The 20,555-nt window shown below is 46.2% G+C and overlaps 1 protein-coding gene across 1 annotated transcript; it reads left to right on the top strand.

The window, feature by feature from the left end:
* Nucleotides 1-903: 903 nt before the first annotated feature.
* LOC142930592 (protein-arginine deiminase type-4-like) lies at nt 904-19,514 on the top strand. Its single transcript, XM_076073446.1, has 10 exons — nt 904-1,748; nt 2,251-2,354; nt 2,864-2,966; nt 3,445-3,549; nt 5,319-5,473; nt 7,263-7,410; nt 9,921-10,026; nt 10,899-10,981; nt 15,980-16,105; nt 16,814-19,514. The coding sequence occupies exons 2-10, from the start codon at nt 2,311-2,313 to the stop codon at nt 17,051-17,053; spliced, it is 1,110 nt and encodes a 369-aa protein (XP_075929561.1). The 5' UTR covers nt 904-1,748; nt 2,251-2,310; the 3' UTR covers nt 17,054-19,514.
* The last annotated feature ends 1,041 nt before the right edge of the window (nt 19,515-20,555 follow it).

Here is a 20,555-nt window from a genome sequence, read left to right as displayed (position 1 = left end):
CGGGTTATGATCGCCGTGTTACTAATGAGCTGACGGGTGATGATCGCTGTGTCACTAATGAGTTGACGGGTGATGATCACCGTGTCACTGAGCTGACGGGTGATAATCACTGTGTCACTAATGAGCTGATGGGTGATGATCGCTATGCCGCCGCATGTGACCATCCCCCGACAGACCTGCAGGACATGTCGCCCATGCTGGTTCGTACCCGAGGTCCCGCCAAGCTGCCGCCCGGCTACAGCCTCCAGCTGCACAGCCTCGAGTCGCAGCACGCCGGCGTCTTCCACGTACCTGGTGAGAGGCCCATCGACCCAACGGAGCACTGCGCCACAGTGGCTAAGAGATGTTAACTACTTCATCTGGTATACAGGATACAGGAGGTCGTAGGCTCAAACCCAACCCTGACGCCTGTCTATAATCGCTTTGCACGGTGGCTAGGAGATGTTAACAACCTCGCTGGGTATACAGGAGTTCGTGGGTAAGATCCCGACCCTGACGTCTCTATATTTGGAGTTTGCATGTCTCTCTTCCCGTGGCAGCGTCGATTTTTCTCCGGGTCCTCCGTTTTTTTTTCCCTCCGCATTTAGCATCAAGGTGTATTTAAAGAGAGATACGGTCCGCCAGTTCATTCCTTACGACTCACGACTTCACTTCATACATTCTGTAGCTGCGTTGCTATCTCCTGGTTACCTGGCATCTCAAGCCTATGGTAGCTGGTATCCTGAGGCAGTCCTCAATCCAAATACAAGAAATCCTCACTAAGCGCGAGTTCTGGATTTGCAAGTTTCGCATATTCGCGAGTTTCTAAATGTATCCATTTTTCCCTCTTCGCGACCCGCCAGACTCAGTATTCGCGAGTATGCGTAGTGCCTACAGACCATCGACACTAGGGAGGTGAGCACAGAATGTTACTACATTTGAAACTGTCTGCAAAGATCAGGTATGCCCTCTCGGCTGCCCACATAGTCCTCACGTATTGCAGTAATCCCGCTCTAAACTCACTCTTGTGGATTTTTTTACTTCATATACGTACTTATACCAAATGTATAAACGAGTCGACTGTCCGATCCATTAAAAAGAACGCGAATGCAATCAGGGGGAGTGTTGCGGCTTGCGCTCCCCAGTGCTGAACTGATAACAGCTGTGCTGCGTTGTTATCAAACCCCTGTATCTCCCGAGGAGATCACCACCACCACCACCACCACCTCTATCATTGTCAAATCATCATCATTATCAAAGGAAATAAAAAAACGTCGTACTTCTGAATGTTATTTATTTATTGTAGTCATAGTTATTAAACACTTACCATTTCCTCCCTATGTTCACTCGTTCCAGGAACTTCACCCCACTTTTCCCCCACTGGAGCAAAGGTTTTTCTGCATTCGCGAGCATTTTCAACAACGTAATCCTCGCAGATAGAAAAGGTTTTACTGCACTCTCCAGTCTGAATCCTACTCTTGATTCTGAGATCGGACAACCATCACAAGCTTGTAAACGTGACGGGGGATATGTCAAGTGAAGGACACTCGCTGGTTGACACACTGTCGGTGCCTCGGTGGTGTTGAGATCTGAGCAAGGTGATAGGCACGGAGAGCCATTCGCTGGGGCCGGGCAAGTCGAGCTACTTGTTCGAGTACCCGGGTCGTGGCGGAGAGGTTAAACTCTTCGTGGAGGGGCTAAGCTTCCCGGACGGCGACTTCAACGGATTTGTTCTCTTCCACCTCAGCCTCCTCCAGAGCATCCTGCCGGTGAGTGGGCAGCAGAACCAGCAGCAGCAACCGGGCAGCATCTATCCCCGTGCATCCATCTTTCTTGTCGAGGAGCATAAACCATCACGCAGACTCCGGTCATCCTTGCAGCAGTCGGCTTTTTGTCTGCCCATCGAACGTTGCGATTTATTTTCTATCCAGGTGTCTGGACACATCTTGACATCAGTGATCCATCTATGGGAAGTGAAGTGGGATAGGCTATTCTGGCAAATGGCGCATGATGCTGGATGTAATTACCAGTGAAACGTCATAATCAAATTGTAAATGTTGTGGATTTACTCTCCAACACACCGGTGGGCTGAAGTTGGAACTAATTGGCGTTTGTTTACATGACACATCCCTTACCAATTGGCTGTGTCGGGTGGTGGAGGGTTACAACACATTTATTGTTATGCGATCTAACCCAAAACCATCATTATGAACATTATGGGTTAGGTTGTTTTGTGACGCTATAGTATTATTATTTTCTCGCTTTTGCCAGGGCAAACAGAGCACACCGATTTTCACCGACAGCGTGGTTTTTCGTGTGGCTCCGTGGATCATGACTCCAAATACCCAGCCGGCGCTGGAGGTCTTCATGTCAAGGTATCTGGGGAGTAGGGATACGTTCCCGATTTTTATGTTAATCCCAAAAATAAATTAAACCGGGCCTAGATGCGGTGGCGTGTGATGCGTGGTGTATCCTCTCTGCATGGTGAGCGGTTGCATGGTTCTGTGGTTGCGTGGTTGTGTGTTTGCGTGGTTGTGTGCTCACCTCAGGGTTAGTAGGGAGTGGAAGTGTAGCAGTTTAGTGCGCTGTGCTACAAACCCGGCAACCCAGGTTCGATTCCCGTTCACAGCCAACACCAGTGATAGCGAATATTTTTACCGGTCCTGGACCTCCCCTAGGTCGACTTAGCCTCAAAGGAGTAGCTGGTGCAATGTGTAAACGTCACCACTAGGGAGACAAAGGTGTGTGGAAGAGTGTGTGTTGGTGTAGTGCTGGCCACCCACCCCCTCGTGTGCTGTGCCGGCCTTCATCGGTGCTCGCTAACAGCACTTGCCCCTACAGTCTGTTAAGGCTATACGGGGGAACTTGGTCTTTGTCACCCCAGGGTCGACTCGAATGCGGTGTTCATAAAGCAGATGACCACCCTCGCTCACCTGGCCGGGTGCACGCCAATTGAAATACAGGTCAAGATGGACGTGTGGATGCAGGTGAGTGTCAGTGTGTAAGAGAGAGTACTGAGGTGTGTGGGGAGCCGTAGAGTAGCGGTTAGCGTGCTGTGCTACTAACCCAGTGACCTGAGTTCAATTCTCATTCATAGTGGTAAGCACACAGGGTGAGCTCATCTGTCGAAGATGATTAGCATCTCATAATGCTGCAGTTCTGATGGAGCAGTGGTGCAGTGGTGCAGTGGTGAGAGCACTGGGTTATGAACCCGGCGACCCAAGTTCGATTTCCTGATGACAGCTAACATCAGTGGTGAGTGATATCCGAACTGGTCCTAGGGCCCACCCTTCAGCCTGCACTGCACCTGCACGGTGAAGTATGGTCAAACAAACCAAACGTTTTAGTGCGACGTTGGGAGGCCTTAATCCGCCGGTGGATTCACTCGCTACCAACGCTGCTCCATTCACTCAGCGAGGTTTCGTGGGGGTGGGGTAATTGACGTTTCTCTTTGTTCACGCGCAGGACGAGATGGAGTTTGGCTACTGCGAGTGTCCCACCAAGGTCATACCGGTCGTGTTCGACTCCCCGCGGGACCGCGAACTTAAGGCCGTGCCGATCCTTCTAACGGTAACCGCGTCGACCCCACCCAGCCCTTGCTGGCTATGCTTCCATGGCAGAAAGCGATGCACACTGCCTCGCGAATCGCCGATTAAAAAGCATACAGGGTGTCCGAAAAATAATAGACCAAAAATAATGTTGAGTAGTTTTATTGTTATTCGAGGTACTGACATTAATTTAATATGGCTTAGGAGTTTTTAGTTTATTTAAAATGTTATGGTATTGATTAGATATTATCGGATTATTAATAAACTTCCACGTCGTCCATCATTTACTATGATCAATAATTCACTATAATCAAACTAATTCAGTGTTCAAACCCTGAGAAAACATTTTCCAACACAGCTGTAGGGGATGGATGATGACACAGCAACATCAACAACAGTAACATGTTTAAGCTCTTCAAGGTCGCTTGGTTTGCTAGTTGTAGACTTTATTTCAAAAATCGCAGAGATAAAAAAAAATCGAATGGCGTTAAGTTGGGCGAACGGGTGGACGTATCATGGTATATCAGAAAATTGGGTTTCTCCTGAAACAGGAAGACGGTACCAGTCATGTAATGTTTACGTTCTGCACGCGGGGTGCAGAACGTAAACATTACCATCAATCAACATGTTAACGTCAGTCGGAACCATAGGGGTCCTATAGGAGGTGAAACGTGAACCGATTAAAAAACATTAAACATACCTGTCAACCCATACGGTTTACCCGTATTCTTGTACAGGGAAATTAAATTTTCAGGTCCATACGGCGTACAGCCGTTTCCATGCGGGCAAAATTTTGTTTCTATTTGTTTGTGTTTCGCCCTTTATAAGGGCACGGGGTGACCAATACTGTCTGAATTGGTCTGAAATAAGGTAGGCACTGATAACAGGTTGAAAGGTATAATTAATCGATGTCAGTGTTAACGAGGGACTACTGTATACATCATCCAGTGACCCATTCACAGGAATTGCTTGTTACCCACGAAATGCATCGTCTCCTCCTATACACAGGGGGGAGTATGGTGAGGACAGAAAGAAAGGGAGCAATGGGAAGGTCGTGCGGAGGAGAGTAGAGTGAGATGAGAGGGGAGCAGCAGGAGGGGGCGTGGAGGGGAACCGAGGGGATGATGAGAGAGGATGGAGTGAGACGGGGCATGCAGGGATGAGTCCGTGGAGGCAATTGGACATGGCGAGAGTCATGTTCACGGCGTTCCTAAAAAATAAACCTTTTTTATTGTACTGGGGTAAGACTTACTGAGCAATTATAGCTCTTTTTCAAATCGTGAACTTTTCAGAGACTGTACTCAATTTATTATGCACCTATGTCACTAGTTGTGGGTAATAATGTAAATGAACCATGGTCTGTTTCAACGTGTAAAATTCCAACAGATTATAGCCCTTCAGTCTGTGAGCCTTTTATGTTTTAAAACTAAAACCAACATTTTTATTTTATTTTACCAGGTAAGGCCCACTGAGCTATATGACTCTTTTTCGGAAGCGACCTGGCCACAAATTATAGCTCAACGAAGTGGCTTATCACGTGGATAATTTATCAAAGCAAAATGGTCTTAAATGAATGATCAAAACTAAAAACGAAGGACTTTGGACCAAACATCATAATTCTGCGAGGGTTTTTGGAGAGTAAGGGGGGGAAGCCTCCCAGCCGAGGCACCACCGAGTCGGGGACCCCGGTAAGAACTTCTCGACAGTCTCAAAAGCTGACCTCCAGCATACCAGGCGAGGTAGTTAATATCTCGCCACCATGGTGTTTCTCTGCCCTGGCCGGCGTCTCAGGGCAAGGACTTTGGCTATGTGACGCGGAAGACACGGAGAGGCGAATGGGTGAACAGCCTGGACTCGTTCGGAAACCTTGAGGTGTCGCCCCCCGTCATCGTGAGGGGCAAGAAATATCCACTCGGGCGCATCATCATCGGCAGCGCCTTCCCCGGGTGAGTCTGCTGGGTGTCTCACTCGCTCTCTCATTCTGGGGATCGCCGCATGGAATGATTCACCTCCCCCCCTCTCCCCCCGAACCTCTTCAATAACTCGATGAATATTCAGTCGGCGGTCGCGATTTGATTCAAGAGCCGATTCTTCTTCAGTCATTATTTTTCGTCATGTTTTCAGAAAGTAAGGAAGAAATCGACTGCCTTGCTGCATTAAAAAAAAATCTTCCGCATTAAGGCCACTCCACACCAATGTCAATCACAGGGGGTTGTTTCCACCATCCTTCACGTTTGGTGAGTGGGAATGGGCCAGGCCCGGTTCAGGTTAACGCTCTTTTACCGATGTTGAACATGGCCGGGATTCGAACTCGGGTTGGCTGGTTCATCTCGCAATGCACCTCCTCACCCCAGCTCCACCCCCTCCACTTCCACTTCATTTGGGCTTAATTTTTTTCACGTTTATTCTATCTCATTTGTACGGTTATCTTCACCCCCCTCCCCCCCCCCATTAGCCCACTTGTAAAAATAGCTTTCTCATTTGCACAAGCCTTAATTAGTTCAAGTATTTAGTGGACCACTGTAGCCCTCGCCCTCTTCAATGGGAGACAATGGCAAAGCTGCCTCCTCCCGAAGCACTCTCGTCGTGGCGAGTGGACATCGAAAATTGCTCTTGCGCAAGACTGGAATTCACATGAAAGCACATTTGGACGTGCGCTCGCCGTTGAATGCAACAATTGTATTGGAATCGGCGATTCCTCGAACACCCGTCGTCAAGAAAAAAGTGCAGCAAATGAGACAGAGAAATATACGAGAAAGAATACAAACGAGGTATCATCTACGCAAAAAACGGGCGAGTTTGGTCACGATGCTGAATCGTGACAATTTACCAACATCGCTGGACCGACACCTTCTCTGGTGCCGTCACAGGGAAGGCACTGCCGATAAGCCAGAGGAGTCCAGGTGTTGTATATAGGTGTGTACGTTTAATTTCTTTCGCACCGTACGTTAGCCAGCCATGCTAATCGGAGGTGTGGGGGAAGGACAACAAACTAATCAAAGATTGAAGTACAGATGCAAACTTTTCAGGTTTATAGATCATTTACATTTGAGATTGCAGGATCAAATATGTACAAAAATCAGTTTTAAAGAATGATTTTTCAATTTCGATTTGAAAGGGCATAGCTCTAGTGGCTTCCTGAGAGCAAAAAAAATATATAGCCATGTGACCACCAGCATATGAACAACTTGTACACACCTAGCAGCATATCGTGCGATATTTTTTAAATTAACGTGGCATACCGCTCAATACCAAACCTTAACATAACAACACTGTATAGTATGATTCCGAATCATAACCGAACTCGGCAGAAAGCCAGAAAACGTAAAGAATGAGCTCATTAAGCAGCTCGCACACACACAGACACAGACAAGAGGGGAACGGTCATGAAACAGCTTCATAATTGAGATGTAACGATTTATGATACAAAGTGGGGGAAAATTGAAGATGGAGGGATGGGGGGGGGCAATTAATTATTTTCACCAGGGCCCAAGCCAACCACGCCGCCGCTGCACCAATCACTCTAAGAGTGGCGGGACTACAGGCACGTGCCACGCACCACCTCGAGCTCAAATGGGTCCCTCGTTCGCAGGATCGTCCCATTCACCGCATTCCCTCTCCACCTCCTGTCCCCTTATCCCCCCGACTCCGTCGCCCGCCGTTGTCGCCCAGGTGTGACATCCCGACCCGCCCTGACCCGCCCCGCTTGTCTCGTATGTGGTCCCGTCCCTGCAGAGAGCGCGCGGGGCGCAAAATGGCCCGCGCCGTGCGCGAGTTCCTGTTCGCGCAGCAGGTGCAGGCGCCCGTTGAGCTCTACAGCGACTGGCTCAGCGTGGGCCACGTCGACGAGTTCATGAGCTTCGTGCCGGCGCCCGACCGCAAGGTTTGGCGTGATGGTGAATTGTCCTCCGATTATACGGGAGATGATGGTGGTTGTTGCGATTTAGAAAGTGGTGGTGTAGTTTAGGTGACAGTTAGGAGGACAGGCGGGAGAGGTTAAGGGGGGGGGGTTGGGGTAGGTCTGGTAGTAGCTGGGGGGTGGGGGACAGGGAGGCGCCACGGTGGTAAGATTTTAACTACCTTACCTGGTGTAGAGGAGGTAGTGGATTTCATACTGACCCTGACGCCTGCTGTATATTTGGAGTTTGCATGTTCTTCCTGTGGTCACGAGGATTTGTCTCCGGGTCCTTCACGTTTAGAATCAATATGCTTTTAAAGCATTTGGCTGCAATAAATGCCCATGTGATTAGCCACTAATGAAAAAGCACTACATAGCTCTGTGGGCCTCACCTGGTAAAATAATGGTTTAATTTAATTCCAGGTTAGTTTAGTAGCAGCAGCAGTAGTAGATTGGACTGGGGAGAAGAGATGGGATTTAAGGGAGGAGCGGCAGCTGGTTGTTCTGGCAACGATGATTGTTCCGCGTGCAGTGGGAGTTTGTTCCCAGTGAAGGGGAGCCAGAAGGGACAAGGAACGAGAGAGCGAGGCTGGGTGCAGGATGGTGAGGGCGGCACGGAGAGGGACCGCAGAGACTGGGAGCATAGAGGATAGGATGTAACAGAGGAGTAAGAGACGAGAGAAGCAAGACGAGGGTGGGGCAGGACCATGCATGGATTTTTAAACTCGAGCAGTGGTTCCCAACCTGTGGTCCGCGAGGCTACTATGGTGGGGTGGGGGTCCCGTGGAAAAAAAGATAAATAATAACATCCTCACCGAGGAAATGCACAATTTCAAATAACTAGTGGTTGCAGCGTGTGGTGTTCCGCTAAATATTTGGAGGTTGGGAAAGAGGGTTGGGAACCGCTGGCGTGGAGTACCGCTGGCCTCGAGTACGGGGCGCTTCAAAAAGACGTTAACACTTACACGGGACTATCGTTTTTAATGAAAAAATAACGGATAAGGTACTGTAACATGATACCAAAATGTAATGTTAATAGCTTAAAAATGTGAAAGAGTCTCCACTTGTTCGAAATCATTGTCAACACATGCCTGGAATCATCTCCAGGTGGTCTCCAGAGCCTGGAGGCACATTTCTCGTGGCATTGTTGCAAATTCTCAGACGTGTTAAACATTTTTTTAAGCACCCTGTATATGCGAGCGCACGTGCATGCACAATGTCTATATACATGCGTTATTTTGTTATTATTGTGGTTGCTAAGCACAGGCCCAAAATGCCAAGGGGTGAGCAAACAAACAGCACTATTGAAGGTATACCATAGTCTCATCATTATTAAAGACTCGCAAGGTCCGATGCACTCTAAACATGTGCCCAGTGTCAATAAAGTTATATTGGTCACACACACGAAAACTGAATAATAAGATGCACCTGGAAATGTTGTTTTAAAGTACGGGGAGAAAAAAACTGTCTCTTATAATCTGGAGAATATGCAAATAGATGACCATTGATCTTTTTTTACTTGAACAAGATAATAAGATCTTTAAAAAGGAGTTAATAGGAGGGTTTGTGTGAGATTTAGAAAAATCAATTAGAAAGATTTTTTTAAAATAATCATTTTAGCGGCACGCATTTTCCAATGGCAGCTGTCAGGCATCCGGCCTTCAAGACGCGCGACCCTCAGAATCAGAATCTGAATTATTTTTATTGGAAGAATCCGATGAGCTACAAAGCTCTTTTTCACAAAGATGTCCAGAGTGACGACCTCGGTGACGACGAGTGACGGCGTCATCAGTGGCGCAAGGTGGCCGCAGGGCTTCCAGTGGGGGGCGGATATTGCTCGCACATCGGATGAGAGATGGGGAAACATTACCAAAGGAACTAAGGCTGAAGATTGGAAGGAAAAATAAAGATGGAAAATGAGATTGTGGGATGAGATGCAGTTTGGAGGAATGCCCGAGATGGAGGTGGCAAAGAGATCGTGAAGAGTGGAAGACGCGGGTGGGAGGCCCCTGCCCAACGGCGGGGCTGCTAACGATCTTTGTCTGTTTGTGTTGTTGTGTGTTGTGTTGTTGTTGTCGTTGTTGTACGCGATGTGTTTGTGTTGATGTCGTTGTCATTGTGTGCGATGTTTGTGTTGTTGTACGGTGTTGTGCGTTTTCGGTGTTGTCGTTGTGTGCGATATGTTTGTGTTGCTGTGCATTGTGCGGTGTTGTTATTGCCGTTGTGTGTGATGCGTTTGTGCTGCCGTGCATTGTGTTGTGCTTTGTGTGGTGTTGTTATTGCCGTTGTTCATCGTGTTTGTGTTGTTGTTGTCGTTGTGTGCGATGTGTTTGTGTTGCTGTGCATTGTGTTGTGTTGTCATTGTGTGTGACGTGTTTGTGTTACGGTGAATTGTATTGTGCTTTGCGTGGTGTTATTATTGTCGTTGTGTTCTACGTGTTTGTGTTGTTGTTGTTGTTGTGTGCGATTTGCTTGTGGTGCCGTGCGACACACAGGGGTTCCGGCTGCTGCTCGCGAGCCCCAACGCGTGTCTCCGTCTCCTCAAGGAGCTGCACCAGCAGGGCCACGGCCAGAGGCGCCTCTTTGAGAGCTGCCCAGACGGTGAGCTCGTCACTAAATGTGCAGGTTGAAGATTTATAAACATCGACGCTGAAGCTGCAGTTGGCAGCGCAAGATCCTAGGTATTAAATGAAGCGGTGTCCCGCACATTGGACGACTACGTATTTGTGTTTAGCTTTAATGTGCAGGTACATATTCGTCTTCTGCTGGTTGAGGGCATCTGAAAGCAGGCAAAATGGAAACGTGGTGGATTGGGCCTTAGGCCTTTCCTAGACTGTATTCTAATACTGATAAAAGTTCTGGGTCATGATTGACTAGAAGAGAAAAATGAGGCACCGACCCTTTTGTAAAGACTTCCATCTGGTGAGTTGCAAAGAAAGAAAAAATACGTTTTGGGAAAATATCCTTGCCTTTCCAAGAAATATAACTGTAAAGCACCAAACATTGGATTTCATTATAAAGTCAGGGCTGCCACATGTCTTGGGTTTCAGTTGGACAATCAGGAAATTGGCATCTCTCTTTGGGTGGCAGCGATTGATTTGCACCGAGAACTGGTACCGGTTTTGCATTGAACAGAATCCATAATACGGATTGTTTGGGTTCGATCGCGTAAATATAAATGTATCGTTAAAACCGCCACCACCCGACGTAGCCAATTATTGAGGTTTGTCACGTAAACAGAACATGCCAATTTGTTACTAGCACAGCACACCGGTGTGTTGGAGAGCAAATCCACAACATTTACAATCTGAGTATGACGTTTCACCATTGCTAGTTGTAGTTACTGCTAGTTGTAATTACAACAGGCAGTAATGCTAGTTGTAGTCAATGCTGTAAGCAATGAAACCTAACCTCTGACCTCCCACATCTCCTCTATCGCGATCACCCTCTTCCCATCTATGATCCCCCCACAGTTGTCTCATCCTTGGAGCGCAAGATGAAGATTCAGGACATCCTCGATGACATAAACATCACGACTGAAAACAATAATGTGCAGGTACAGTATTCACCCAGAGGTGGACCTGTTCTCACCGATACCCAGAGATAACCACACATTGATACCCAGAGATAACCACACACACACACACACTGATAGCCAGAGATAACCACACACTGATACCCATAAATAACCACATACACATACTGATACCCAGAGATAACCACACACACACACTGATACCCAGAGATAACCACACACTGATACCCATAAATAACCACACACACATACTGATACCCAGAGATAACCACACACACACACACTGGTACCCAGAGATAACCACACACACACACACTGATACCCAGAGATAACCACACACACACACTTATACCCAGAGATAACCAAACACACACACACTGATACCCAGAGATAACCACACACACACACACTTATACCCAGAGGTAACCACACACACACACACTGATACCCAGAGATAACCAGACACACACACACACTGATACCCAGAGATAACCACACACACACTGATACCCAGAGATAACCACACACACACACTGATACCCAGAGATAACCACACACACACACTGATACCCAGAGATAACCACACACACACACTGATACCCAGAGATAACCACACACACACTGATACCCAGAGATAACCACACACACACTGATACCCAGAGATAACCACACACACACACTGATACCCAGAGATAACCACACCCACACACACTGATACCCAGAGATAACCACACACTCGCACACTGATACCCAGAGATAACCACAGACACTCACACACTGATATCCAGAGATAACCACACACACACACACACTGATACCCAGAGATAACCACACACGCACACACTGATACCCAGAGATAACCACACACACACGATTTTAGGGTGTCCTTCAAACACCTGCCTCGTGCAGGGGGTGGGATTCATTCGTGTTCAGAAATTCCCCGTTTACACGGTAGATGCATTCCTGAAAAGTGCTGCGTTCAGTGTAAATGCATTAAGTGAGGAATTAACCAACTGAATCACGTTTATATAATTAACTCATCCGATGGTAGGACATACAACTGATATGAGGGTACGCCGTCGCGTTACTGTATTGTTCCGCGTTACTGTATCATACCGCTTAGTCGCGCGACTCAAGAAAGTAGTTCGTCGTCGACCGCTCAGGAACCACGTTATAACGGGGCGTGGTCCACGTTATATTGGGGAGCGGCCAACGTTATAACTGAGAGCAGCCAGCGTTGTTGCATGGCGCGTTCCGCTTGTGTGCGAGAGTGCTCCCTCGCAGAACTCTCGTAGCGAGGAACGCGCTGTGTGAACACGCGTTAAGCGAGGACTTCACCGTATATCCGTTTCATGAGCAAAAGCCTATTCTAGATTTTAAGTTTTCGTGACTGCAAGGATCCATATTCTTTGGTTCTTTCGGTAAAGTCACGTAGATAAAAAAATGAAATAAAACAACAATAAAAACAACTAAATTAAATCACGACGTTTCTGGCGCAACACAAGCGCCCGTCATCAGGTGGGACACAACAGTTAGAAACAACTGCTGAACTGAGCAAGAAATCTGCAGTGAAACAAGATGCTATATAAATAACAGAGGGGTGGAAGGAGCCAAGGAGGAGATACAGAGTGGGGGGGGGGTGGGGGGTGCATGGGGGAGGGCGTAGGAAGATCAAAGAGAGGAAAGGGAAGACACTAACATGCTGAACATGCTGCAATGGACAACATGACACTAAACATGCTGAGCCCTCAAAGGCTTAGGACACATTCAAACAGACGTTGCTGGAGCTGAAATTGCCACTATCCTCAAAAATTCTAAGAAACCCATTAGCAACATTAGCAAAAATGAGCGCTCTGAACTCGCAAATTTGAAAAAGAGGGATGAGATAGTCATCCTCTCGGCCGACAAGGGCAATGCCACTGTCATCATGGATAAAACCACATACAACAACAAAATCCAGGGCCTACTCAATGATGGCAGCTACTCCAAAATCAATAGAGATCTGACTAACAGCCTAACTACTAAAACCAAGAAAATTACCAGTTCGACTTCCCTAATCGAACCAGTCAAACGGCTCTCCCTAAAACCCTCGGCTGGTAGACCACCCAGATTCTATGGTTTTCCCAAGATCCATAAAGAAGGTACCCCATTGCAGCCCATCGTGTCCACGATCAACTTACCTACCTACAAACTAGCCCGTTTTCTGCCGGATACTTTACTTCCCTTTACTGGCAAGACCACTTCAGCTGTACTTAATTCAACTCACTTGGTCTCTCTAATCAAGGACATTTCACTGTCCCCTGATGATGTCCTCGTCAGCTTTGATGTGGTCTCTCCATTTACCAAGGTTCCAGTGTCTGACACTTAGGCCTCGGCAAGGTAAGGTAATTTACCCTTTTTACCGGGTAAAAGAGTAAAAGTGTCGACATGCCAAGGGGTAAGGTAAAGGGTAGGGTTAAAGGTAGCTCGGAAGAATTACCCAGTAGGGTAACGGTAGCGCGAAGTATTACCCGGTAAATACGGTGCCTTGTTTACCGCTAAAAGCTCCGTGGCGCAGTCCGTGGCCTCCATTTAATTAGTAATATTTAAAAAAAACTTTCTTAAAAACACGCTTTTATGAAATGTATGAGTAATGGCAGAACTCCACGACTCCAGGAAGTGGCCCCGAAGCTTGCCGTAACGTAAGGGACCGTGGCCAATTACAGCCAACGTCAGTTGACTGTGGACAATTAGACCCAAGCCGAAACATAACATAAAAAATGTTTAAAACTTATATATATTTTTAATGATAGAATATAGTATCGTCATCAGTATGACATAAGTATATCAAGTTTGCAGTCGATACCACATTGGAAAGTGGGTTAAAATTGAGTTACAAGATTTGAGGACAACAACAGTGAGTTAAAATAAAGCGTGTAAAATTGTAATCATCGAGAGTATTCTATATGAATAAAGCACTCTACCTAGCATTTACCTGTTATAAACCTTTTTCATGTGCAGTACCCCAGTAATTACCCTGTAATCGGGTAATTTGTATGGGGTAAGGGTAAAAGGTGGGGTAAGGGTAAAAGGTAGGGTAAAGGTAGGCTCGTTGCTTTTAACCTTTTACCTTACCTGCTGAAGGGTAAAAGGTAGGGTAGAGTGATTGTATTGTGGTAAGGTAAAAGGTAGGGTAAAGGTAGGCTCGTTGTTTTAACCTTTTACCTTACCTTGCCGAGGCCTACTGACACCATAGCAATAATTGAAGACTTAGTCCAACATGGACTGAACCCTGATGTCCCTGTGCTGGTTAGGCACTGCCTCATCAACACTTACTTCACCTGGAATGGTACTTTCTACAAACAAAATGAGGATACCCCATGGGTCCCCCCTTGTCACCAGTGATAGCCAATGTTTTCATGGAGAAATTTGAAACAGACGCATCCAGACATCCACCCTATGTCGTTCCCTGTGGAAGAGATATGTGGATGACACTTTCGTCATTTGGCAACATGGCCTACCAGCATTGAACCAATTTCTTGACCACATTAACTCCATACACCCATCAATCAAATTCACCATGGAAGTGGAGAAGGATGGCAAGCTACCATTCTTGGATGTTCTGTTTGAGAGGAGGTCCAATGGCTCTTTGGGACATTCTGTCTAAAGGAATGCCACCCACACAGACTCCTATCTGAAGCCTGATTCCCACCACCATCCGGCACAGAAGAATTCCCTCATAAAAACACTGATCCATAGGGCCGACTGCATCTCTGACCAACACCACCTGGTCAATGAATTAGAACATGTACACATGGCCCTTAAGATGAATGGATACTCGGACCGTACTATCCGCAAAGTTGTATCTCCTACCATGGAGAAACAACCCCCTAAGACTCCGATCAAAACCATCACGTTACCATACATAGATGGCGTTACCAAAAAGGTTGCCAAAATCTTAAACAAAACACAAGATCCAGGTCCGATTTAGTACAGTACACAAAATCCGTGATCTAATCTCATCTGTGAAGGATGTCATTCCTGACTTGCAATACCCTGCAATCTACAAACTAAGTTGCATCTGTGGTGATTGTTACATTGGCGAAACGAAACGTCATGTTTCTGACCGTGTCCGCGAGCACAATTCAGATCTGAAACACGGAAAAACCAATTCCTCCGCAGTTGCTGATCACTGCTATAATGCTGTGGGCTCTCATGATATTGTTTTTTCCGAGACCAAGGTACTCTGCAAACCATCTGGCTACTATGAAAGGTTTGTTCATGAAGCCATCCAGATACACAAACATAGACATAACTTTAACTGAGATGATGGATACAAATTGAGCAATCATTGGAAAGATGTTATTAATCAGGTAAAATCATAACTACATGATGTTGTTGTCCATTGCGGCATGTTTAGTGTCATGTTGTCCATTGCAGCATGTTTAGTGTCTTCCCTTTTCTCTCTTTGATCTTCCTATGCCCTACCCCCCGCCCCACGCACCCCCCACCCCCCCACCTTGGCTCCTCCCACCCCTCTCTTATTTATATAGCGTCTTGTTTCACTGCAGTTAGATGTGTCTAACTGTTGTGTTCCACCTGATGACGGGCGCTTGTCTTGCGCCCAAAACGTCGTGATTTAATTTAGTTGTTTTTATTTTTGTTTTATTTTATTCTATTATTACCTACGTGACTTTACCGAAAGAACCAAAGAATACAAAAGCCTATTGTTTCCATAAGGCTAAAGACAGCCCCAATTGATGGCTTTGAATGCTACTTTTTTATCGTTCGTTATTATTAATACTACATGCATATAAAAAATAATTGACGTCAAAGTTAGTGAGAGAAAAAGAAAATCGCCACTGAAATCGCCAAAAATCACGCGCCAATTTTGTAAGGCACAAAGACAAAGATCCCCCATATAGCCTTAACGGCCTTTTGGGGCAAGTGCTGTTAGCGAGCACCTGTGAAGAAATGCACACACACACGCGCGCACACACACGCACACGTGCGTATTAATGGCAACGACTGTGGTGGCAGCGCTGCATTGACTGGAACCGCGACGTGCTCAAGAGGGAGCTGGGCCTGGAGGAGGCGGACATCATCGACCTCCCCGTGCTCTTCTTCCTCAACGAGAGCAAGGCCGAGGCCTACTTCCCCGACGTGGTGCGTGTGGCTGCTCTGTTACAAAAGCTCCACTCTTTAACTGTTTAACTATTTTTTTTATTTTACCAGGTAAGGCCCACTGATCTATATAGCTCTTTTTTAGAAGTGACCTGTCCATCACAAATAGTTTGAGGACCATTGAGATTAGAAGCTTAATTTTTTAATTATTATTTTTAATAGTATATACAGGAAAAGCTCTGCAATTCGGCACTTTACCATCCGGAATGCTCCATTAAACCGGCATCTGTTAGAAATGGCAATATCCGAATTTTGTTTACGATAGCCATCCGGCATCTTGCCGTGCCCTTCTCTTAGATCTGTTTATTTCACGATGCTGCCAAGTGGTCACACTAGTGGCAGTCTCAGTTGTAAACATTCACCATCCACCACTGCCATCGCGTTGTGCTTGCGCTGATCGTGACTTCAGCCACTGGAAACTCATTTCCTTAGAACTGCTTGTTGTTGTGTTTAGTTTGTTGTCTTTACCCCGCACCTCCCATTAGCACTGTTGGCTACACACGGTGCGAAATAAGTTCACCGTACATACATACTTTGTATACTGTACCCTAAACTACCCCACTCCTCTATGACCAACTTGGAATACTCTACAACTGACTGCTAAGAACCTCTGCAAAATAGTATATTATTCCTTATATCATCGTTAAAATGCAGGCTTATTAATTTCTCCCGTGCCATTCCGTGGCCCAGGTGAACATGGTGGTGCTCAACAAGCAACTGGGCATCCCAAAGCCATTCTGGCCGCACGTGGACGGGCAGTGCCCACTGGAGAGACGCGTGCGCTCCCTGCTCGAGCCCCTGGGCCTCGCTTGCCACTTCATCGACGACCTGAAGACCTACCACCTCAATCAGGGCGAGGTGCACTGCGGCTCCAACACTCGCCGCTCACCCTTCGCCGGCGTCCGCTGGTGGGACGTGGACCCCCTGTGAGACCCGTCAAGCCCCTGGGCGTGAAGACGACAGCCCACGTCATGCCGATGGCCCGTCCTCCGCTGGATCGTCCGAGCCAAGCCAGTGCGAGGCCCGCATGTGTTATTGTGCATATAATTATAATAACACACATTACAACTAATTACTAATCTACAACTCATTACTAATCATAACCATTGACTGATTACCAATCGATTTTATAATTACAATACCCCCCCCCTCCCGCCTGAAATCACTGCACCTGAATGAGTTAAATGATGACGTCACCCTGCTGCTCTATTTAACACCGGGAGAAAGTGAGGGCTTTACCATTCTGGCGAATTGCCCGATGAAGCTGGATGTAATTACCAGCGAAACGTCGTACTCAAATTTTAAATGATGTTGATTCACTCGTCAACACACCGGTGGGCTAAAGTAGTAAACTATTTGTCCTTTGTAAACGTGACACATTTTTTACTGTTTGGCCATGTCGGGTGGTAGAGGGTTACGACACATTTATACATAACGCGATCTAACCCAAAAACCTTTATTATGAATAATATTGGTCACGAAAGCCTACGTGTTAAACTGATGGTACAGGTGGTTGGTTTTCCCACTGTGCTGAGCCACAACCAAAGCATAATTTCCTGGGCTAACAAAGTATCTGAATCTAGCTCGGGCCCAAACAGGGTCAGGGTCAATGATTCACAAAGAGTTTTGCTTGGGTTAGGTCACGTAAATATAAATGCGTTGATTAACCCGCCACCATCCGACGCAGCCAATTTGTAAGAATTGTATGTTGAACTTCTTTCGCACCATACGTAGCCAACCGTGCTTATCGGAGGTGTCGGGGAAGGACCACAAACGAAACACGAAAAGCAGTTCTAAAGAAATGAGTGTTCCATCCAGATTATAACGTAAACAAAACGTGTCAATTTGTTACTACTACAGCACACCGGTTGTGTGTTGGGAGAGTAAATCCACAATTTACTATTTTTACTCTTTGCCACATCAATGTGCTGAAGCAGCAACTAATTGGCATGTTTTGTTGATGTGACAAACCTCGCCAATTGGCTGTCGGGTGGTGGCAGGCTGAATTACACATTTATATCTAACACGTAGCCTACTACTACGTGTTAAACAGGGCTAATGATTCGTTCATCATGTGCGACGCTAGTCGGCACACTGTGGTGAGGACACGGCGTCATCACATTGTCTACCTGTGTCTCGACTTGCTCGTTGTGCTTGTTGCTGGTGGCATGGCTCGGCTGGTTGCAGTGGAAAAGCAACCCAAGCAACCTCCCGAGTGCCACCAGGGCTGGCTCGGTACAGCCCTGGCATGTCTTGGCTGGTGCAGTGGAAAAACAACCCAGCACCTCTCGAGTCACACCAGGGTTGGCTCGGCACAGCTCTGGCATAGCTTGCTCAGCTGGTTCAATTCAGGCAACTGCCTTGTGAGTATTAATCCAGGCTGTAATCACGTATGGTGATTTGATTATTTCAGGCAGGTAACTCGTGCCAGCTCTTAAGGACTAAAAACAAATAGTAGGCTTGTCGAAGGGCGTTATCTAAGCCAAGTAACTCTTGCAGCAGACTTTTGCCTTATCATTGCAAACATTGTGTAGGGAAAGGCATTTAAGAAAACTGTGGCTGGTATGATGTTCGTGCCTATTCAGGCCTATTCATCCCCCAATTGACTTGCGAATCCTTTGAGATCGAAGGATAACTAGAGCCCCAAGGATCAACTTAACTCTGACATCCAGTTTTGCATTGGATAAGAAAAATTTAAATTAGAAAAACATGTAACGAGTGTGCGTCACTCGAATTGGCCGTGGCAACAATGATTTAGATTAATGTGAAGAATAGTTTTACATGGCTTTTAAACTTTACAAAATTTTATCATAATTTCCCTGTTTGCATCATGTCTGAGACGAAGTATCCATTGGGATGTCTCATTCAGCAGTGCAACCAACCCCCCCTTGTGTAATGGTATGGCTCACTGAAGAGGATATAGCAGCGCTACCTCTGAGACAGCTGGAAGTGACCTCTGGCTCCACGTGTCAGAGGGAGGAATTTTCTCACCCGCTCTGCCACGTGAGACTTAATGTTCATTGCATGAGCGTCAAACTTTCAGAGTTGGGAATTTAGCTTAAATTAAAAGCGCAGAGTTTCTTGACAATATCCGCCTGCGAATGTACTCCGGTTTACAGGAGATATTGATTCAAAATGCTTCTCTTTTACGTGTCTCGGCATCGAAAAGACGTCGGCGCCAGGTTCGACCACAGGCCACCAAGTCATGTGATTCGCTTTGCTTTTTAATGTACCTTCCATGGACCAAAATCAGTAGTACATTTATGAGAAGTGCCTCATTTCCAGGTGCATTTCTCTTTTATATTTTATTAATCGCCACTGCAAATTGATGTGGTTAAAATATTGGTGTTTGATTGATGTTGCACTGCTTTCAATAAATTGTTTAAACGTGTTCTTTGTTCTTGACTTTCTGTGGCCAGGTCGCTTCTGAAAAAGAGCTATTTACCTGGTAAAATCTTTTTTTTAGTTTAGAATAGTTCACTAATTTGAAACTGAAATGCGCTGGCAGTGGCTTCGCCATCATCATCATCGCCTCTCCACCAGATGGGCACACACAGCTCATTCGGGTCACCCCTTATGGGGATGCTACGATATAAAGTACGATGTCATGTCCACGATAATCACACTGTCCGTTTAACAAAAATATAATTTCCGTCGCTCGTGCCGTATACTGGGCTCTTGTTTAATGAAAATGATAAAATATATCATCACAGTAAGTCCTCGTTTAAGGCGGTAGATGCGTTCCTGATAAGTGCTGCTTCAAACTAAAAACTAGTTTTAAGCGAAAAACTATTTCCCCACTAAAAATGTAAACAACAGTTTGGCGAGATATGATGTGCACACGGGGAGTAACATGGCGGGATAAATAACTGAGGCTACACCGCCGTGTTACTGTATCATTCCGCGTACTGTATCACACCATTCAGCCATGCAGCTCAAGAAAGTAGTTCGACGTCGACTGCTCAGAAAACCGCGTTATAACGGCGCTCATTCCATGTTATAACGGCGCTCATGCCATGTTATAACGGCGCTCATGCCGTGTTATAATGGGAGCATTCAGCATTATAACGCCGCTCATTCTGCGTGATAATGGGAGCATTCCGCTTTATAATGGGAGCGTTCTGCGTTATAACGGGAGTGTTCCGCGTTATAACGGTGCGCATTCCGCATTTGAGGGTGCAAGAGGGATTTTAGTGTTTTACATTCATTAGACATGTTAACATTAGGTTATTTTTTGTAACACCGATATCTTCAATTACATATGTTAAATATAAGTTGATCATTAAATCAATAGCAATATCACTAAAATGTATTTTTTCCTGGCTAAAGCCACAACCATAGGATGTAAGTTTTAGTACTCGAATTATAAATGTGAGTTTACTCTTCAACACATCGGCGTGCTGAACTAGTAACCAATTGGCATATTTTGTTT

Source organism: Petromyzon marinus, chromosome 42 (assembly GCF_048934315.1).
Source record: "Petromyzon marinus isolate PM22_M1 ecotype Great Lakes invasive population chromosome 42, UKy_Petmar_22M1.pri1.0, whole genome shotgun sequence".
Lineage (NCBI taxonomy): Eukaryota > Metazoa > Chordata > Hyperoartia > Petromyzontiformes > Petromyzontidae > Petromyzon > Petromyzon marinus.
This window is presented reverse-complemented; position numbering and strand designations above follow the sequence as displayed.

Bases quoted from the DNA above. Each gene is read 5' to 3' on its own strand.
- LOC142930592 (XM_076073446.1), top strand. From the start codon at position 2,311: ATGACTCCAAATACCCAGCCGGCGCTGGAGGTCTTCATGTCAAG. The intron at 2,355-2,863 runs GTATCTGGGGAG...TTGTCACCCCAG, and splicing joins CTGGAGGTCTTCATGTCAAG to GGTCGACTCGAATGCGGTGT. The intron at 7,411-9,920 runs GTTTGGCGTGAT...TGCGACACACAG, and splicing joins TGCCGGCGCCCGACCGCAAG to GGGTTCCGGCTGCTGCTCGC.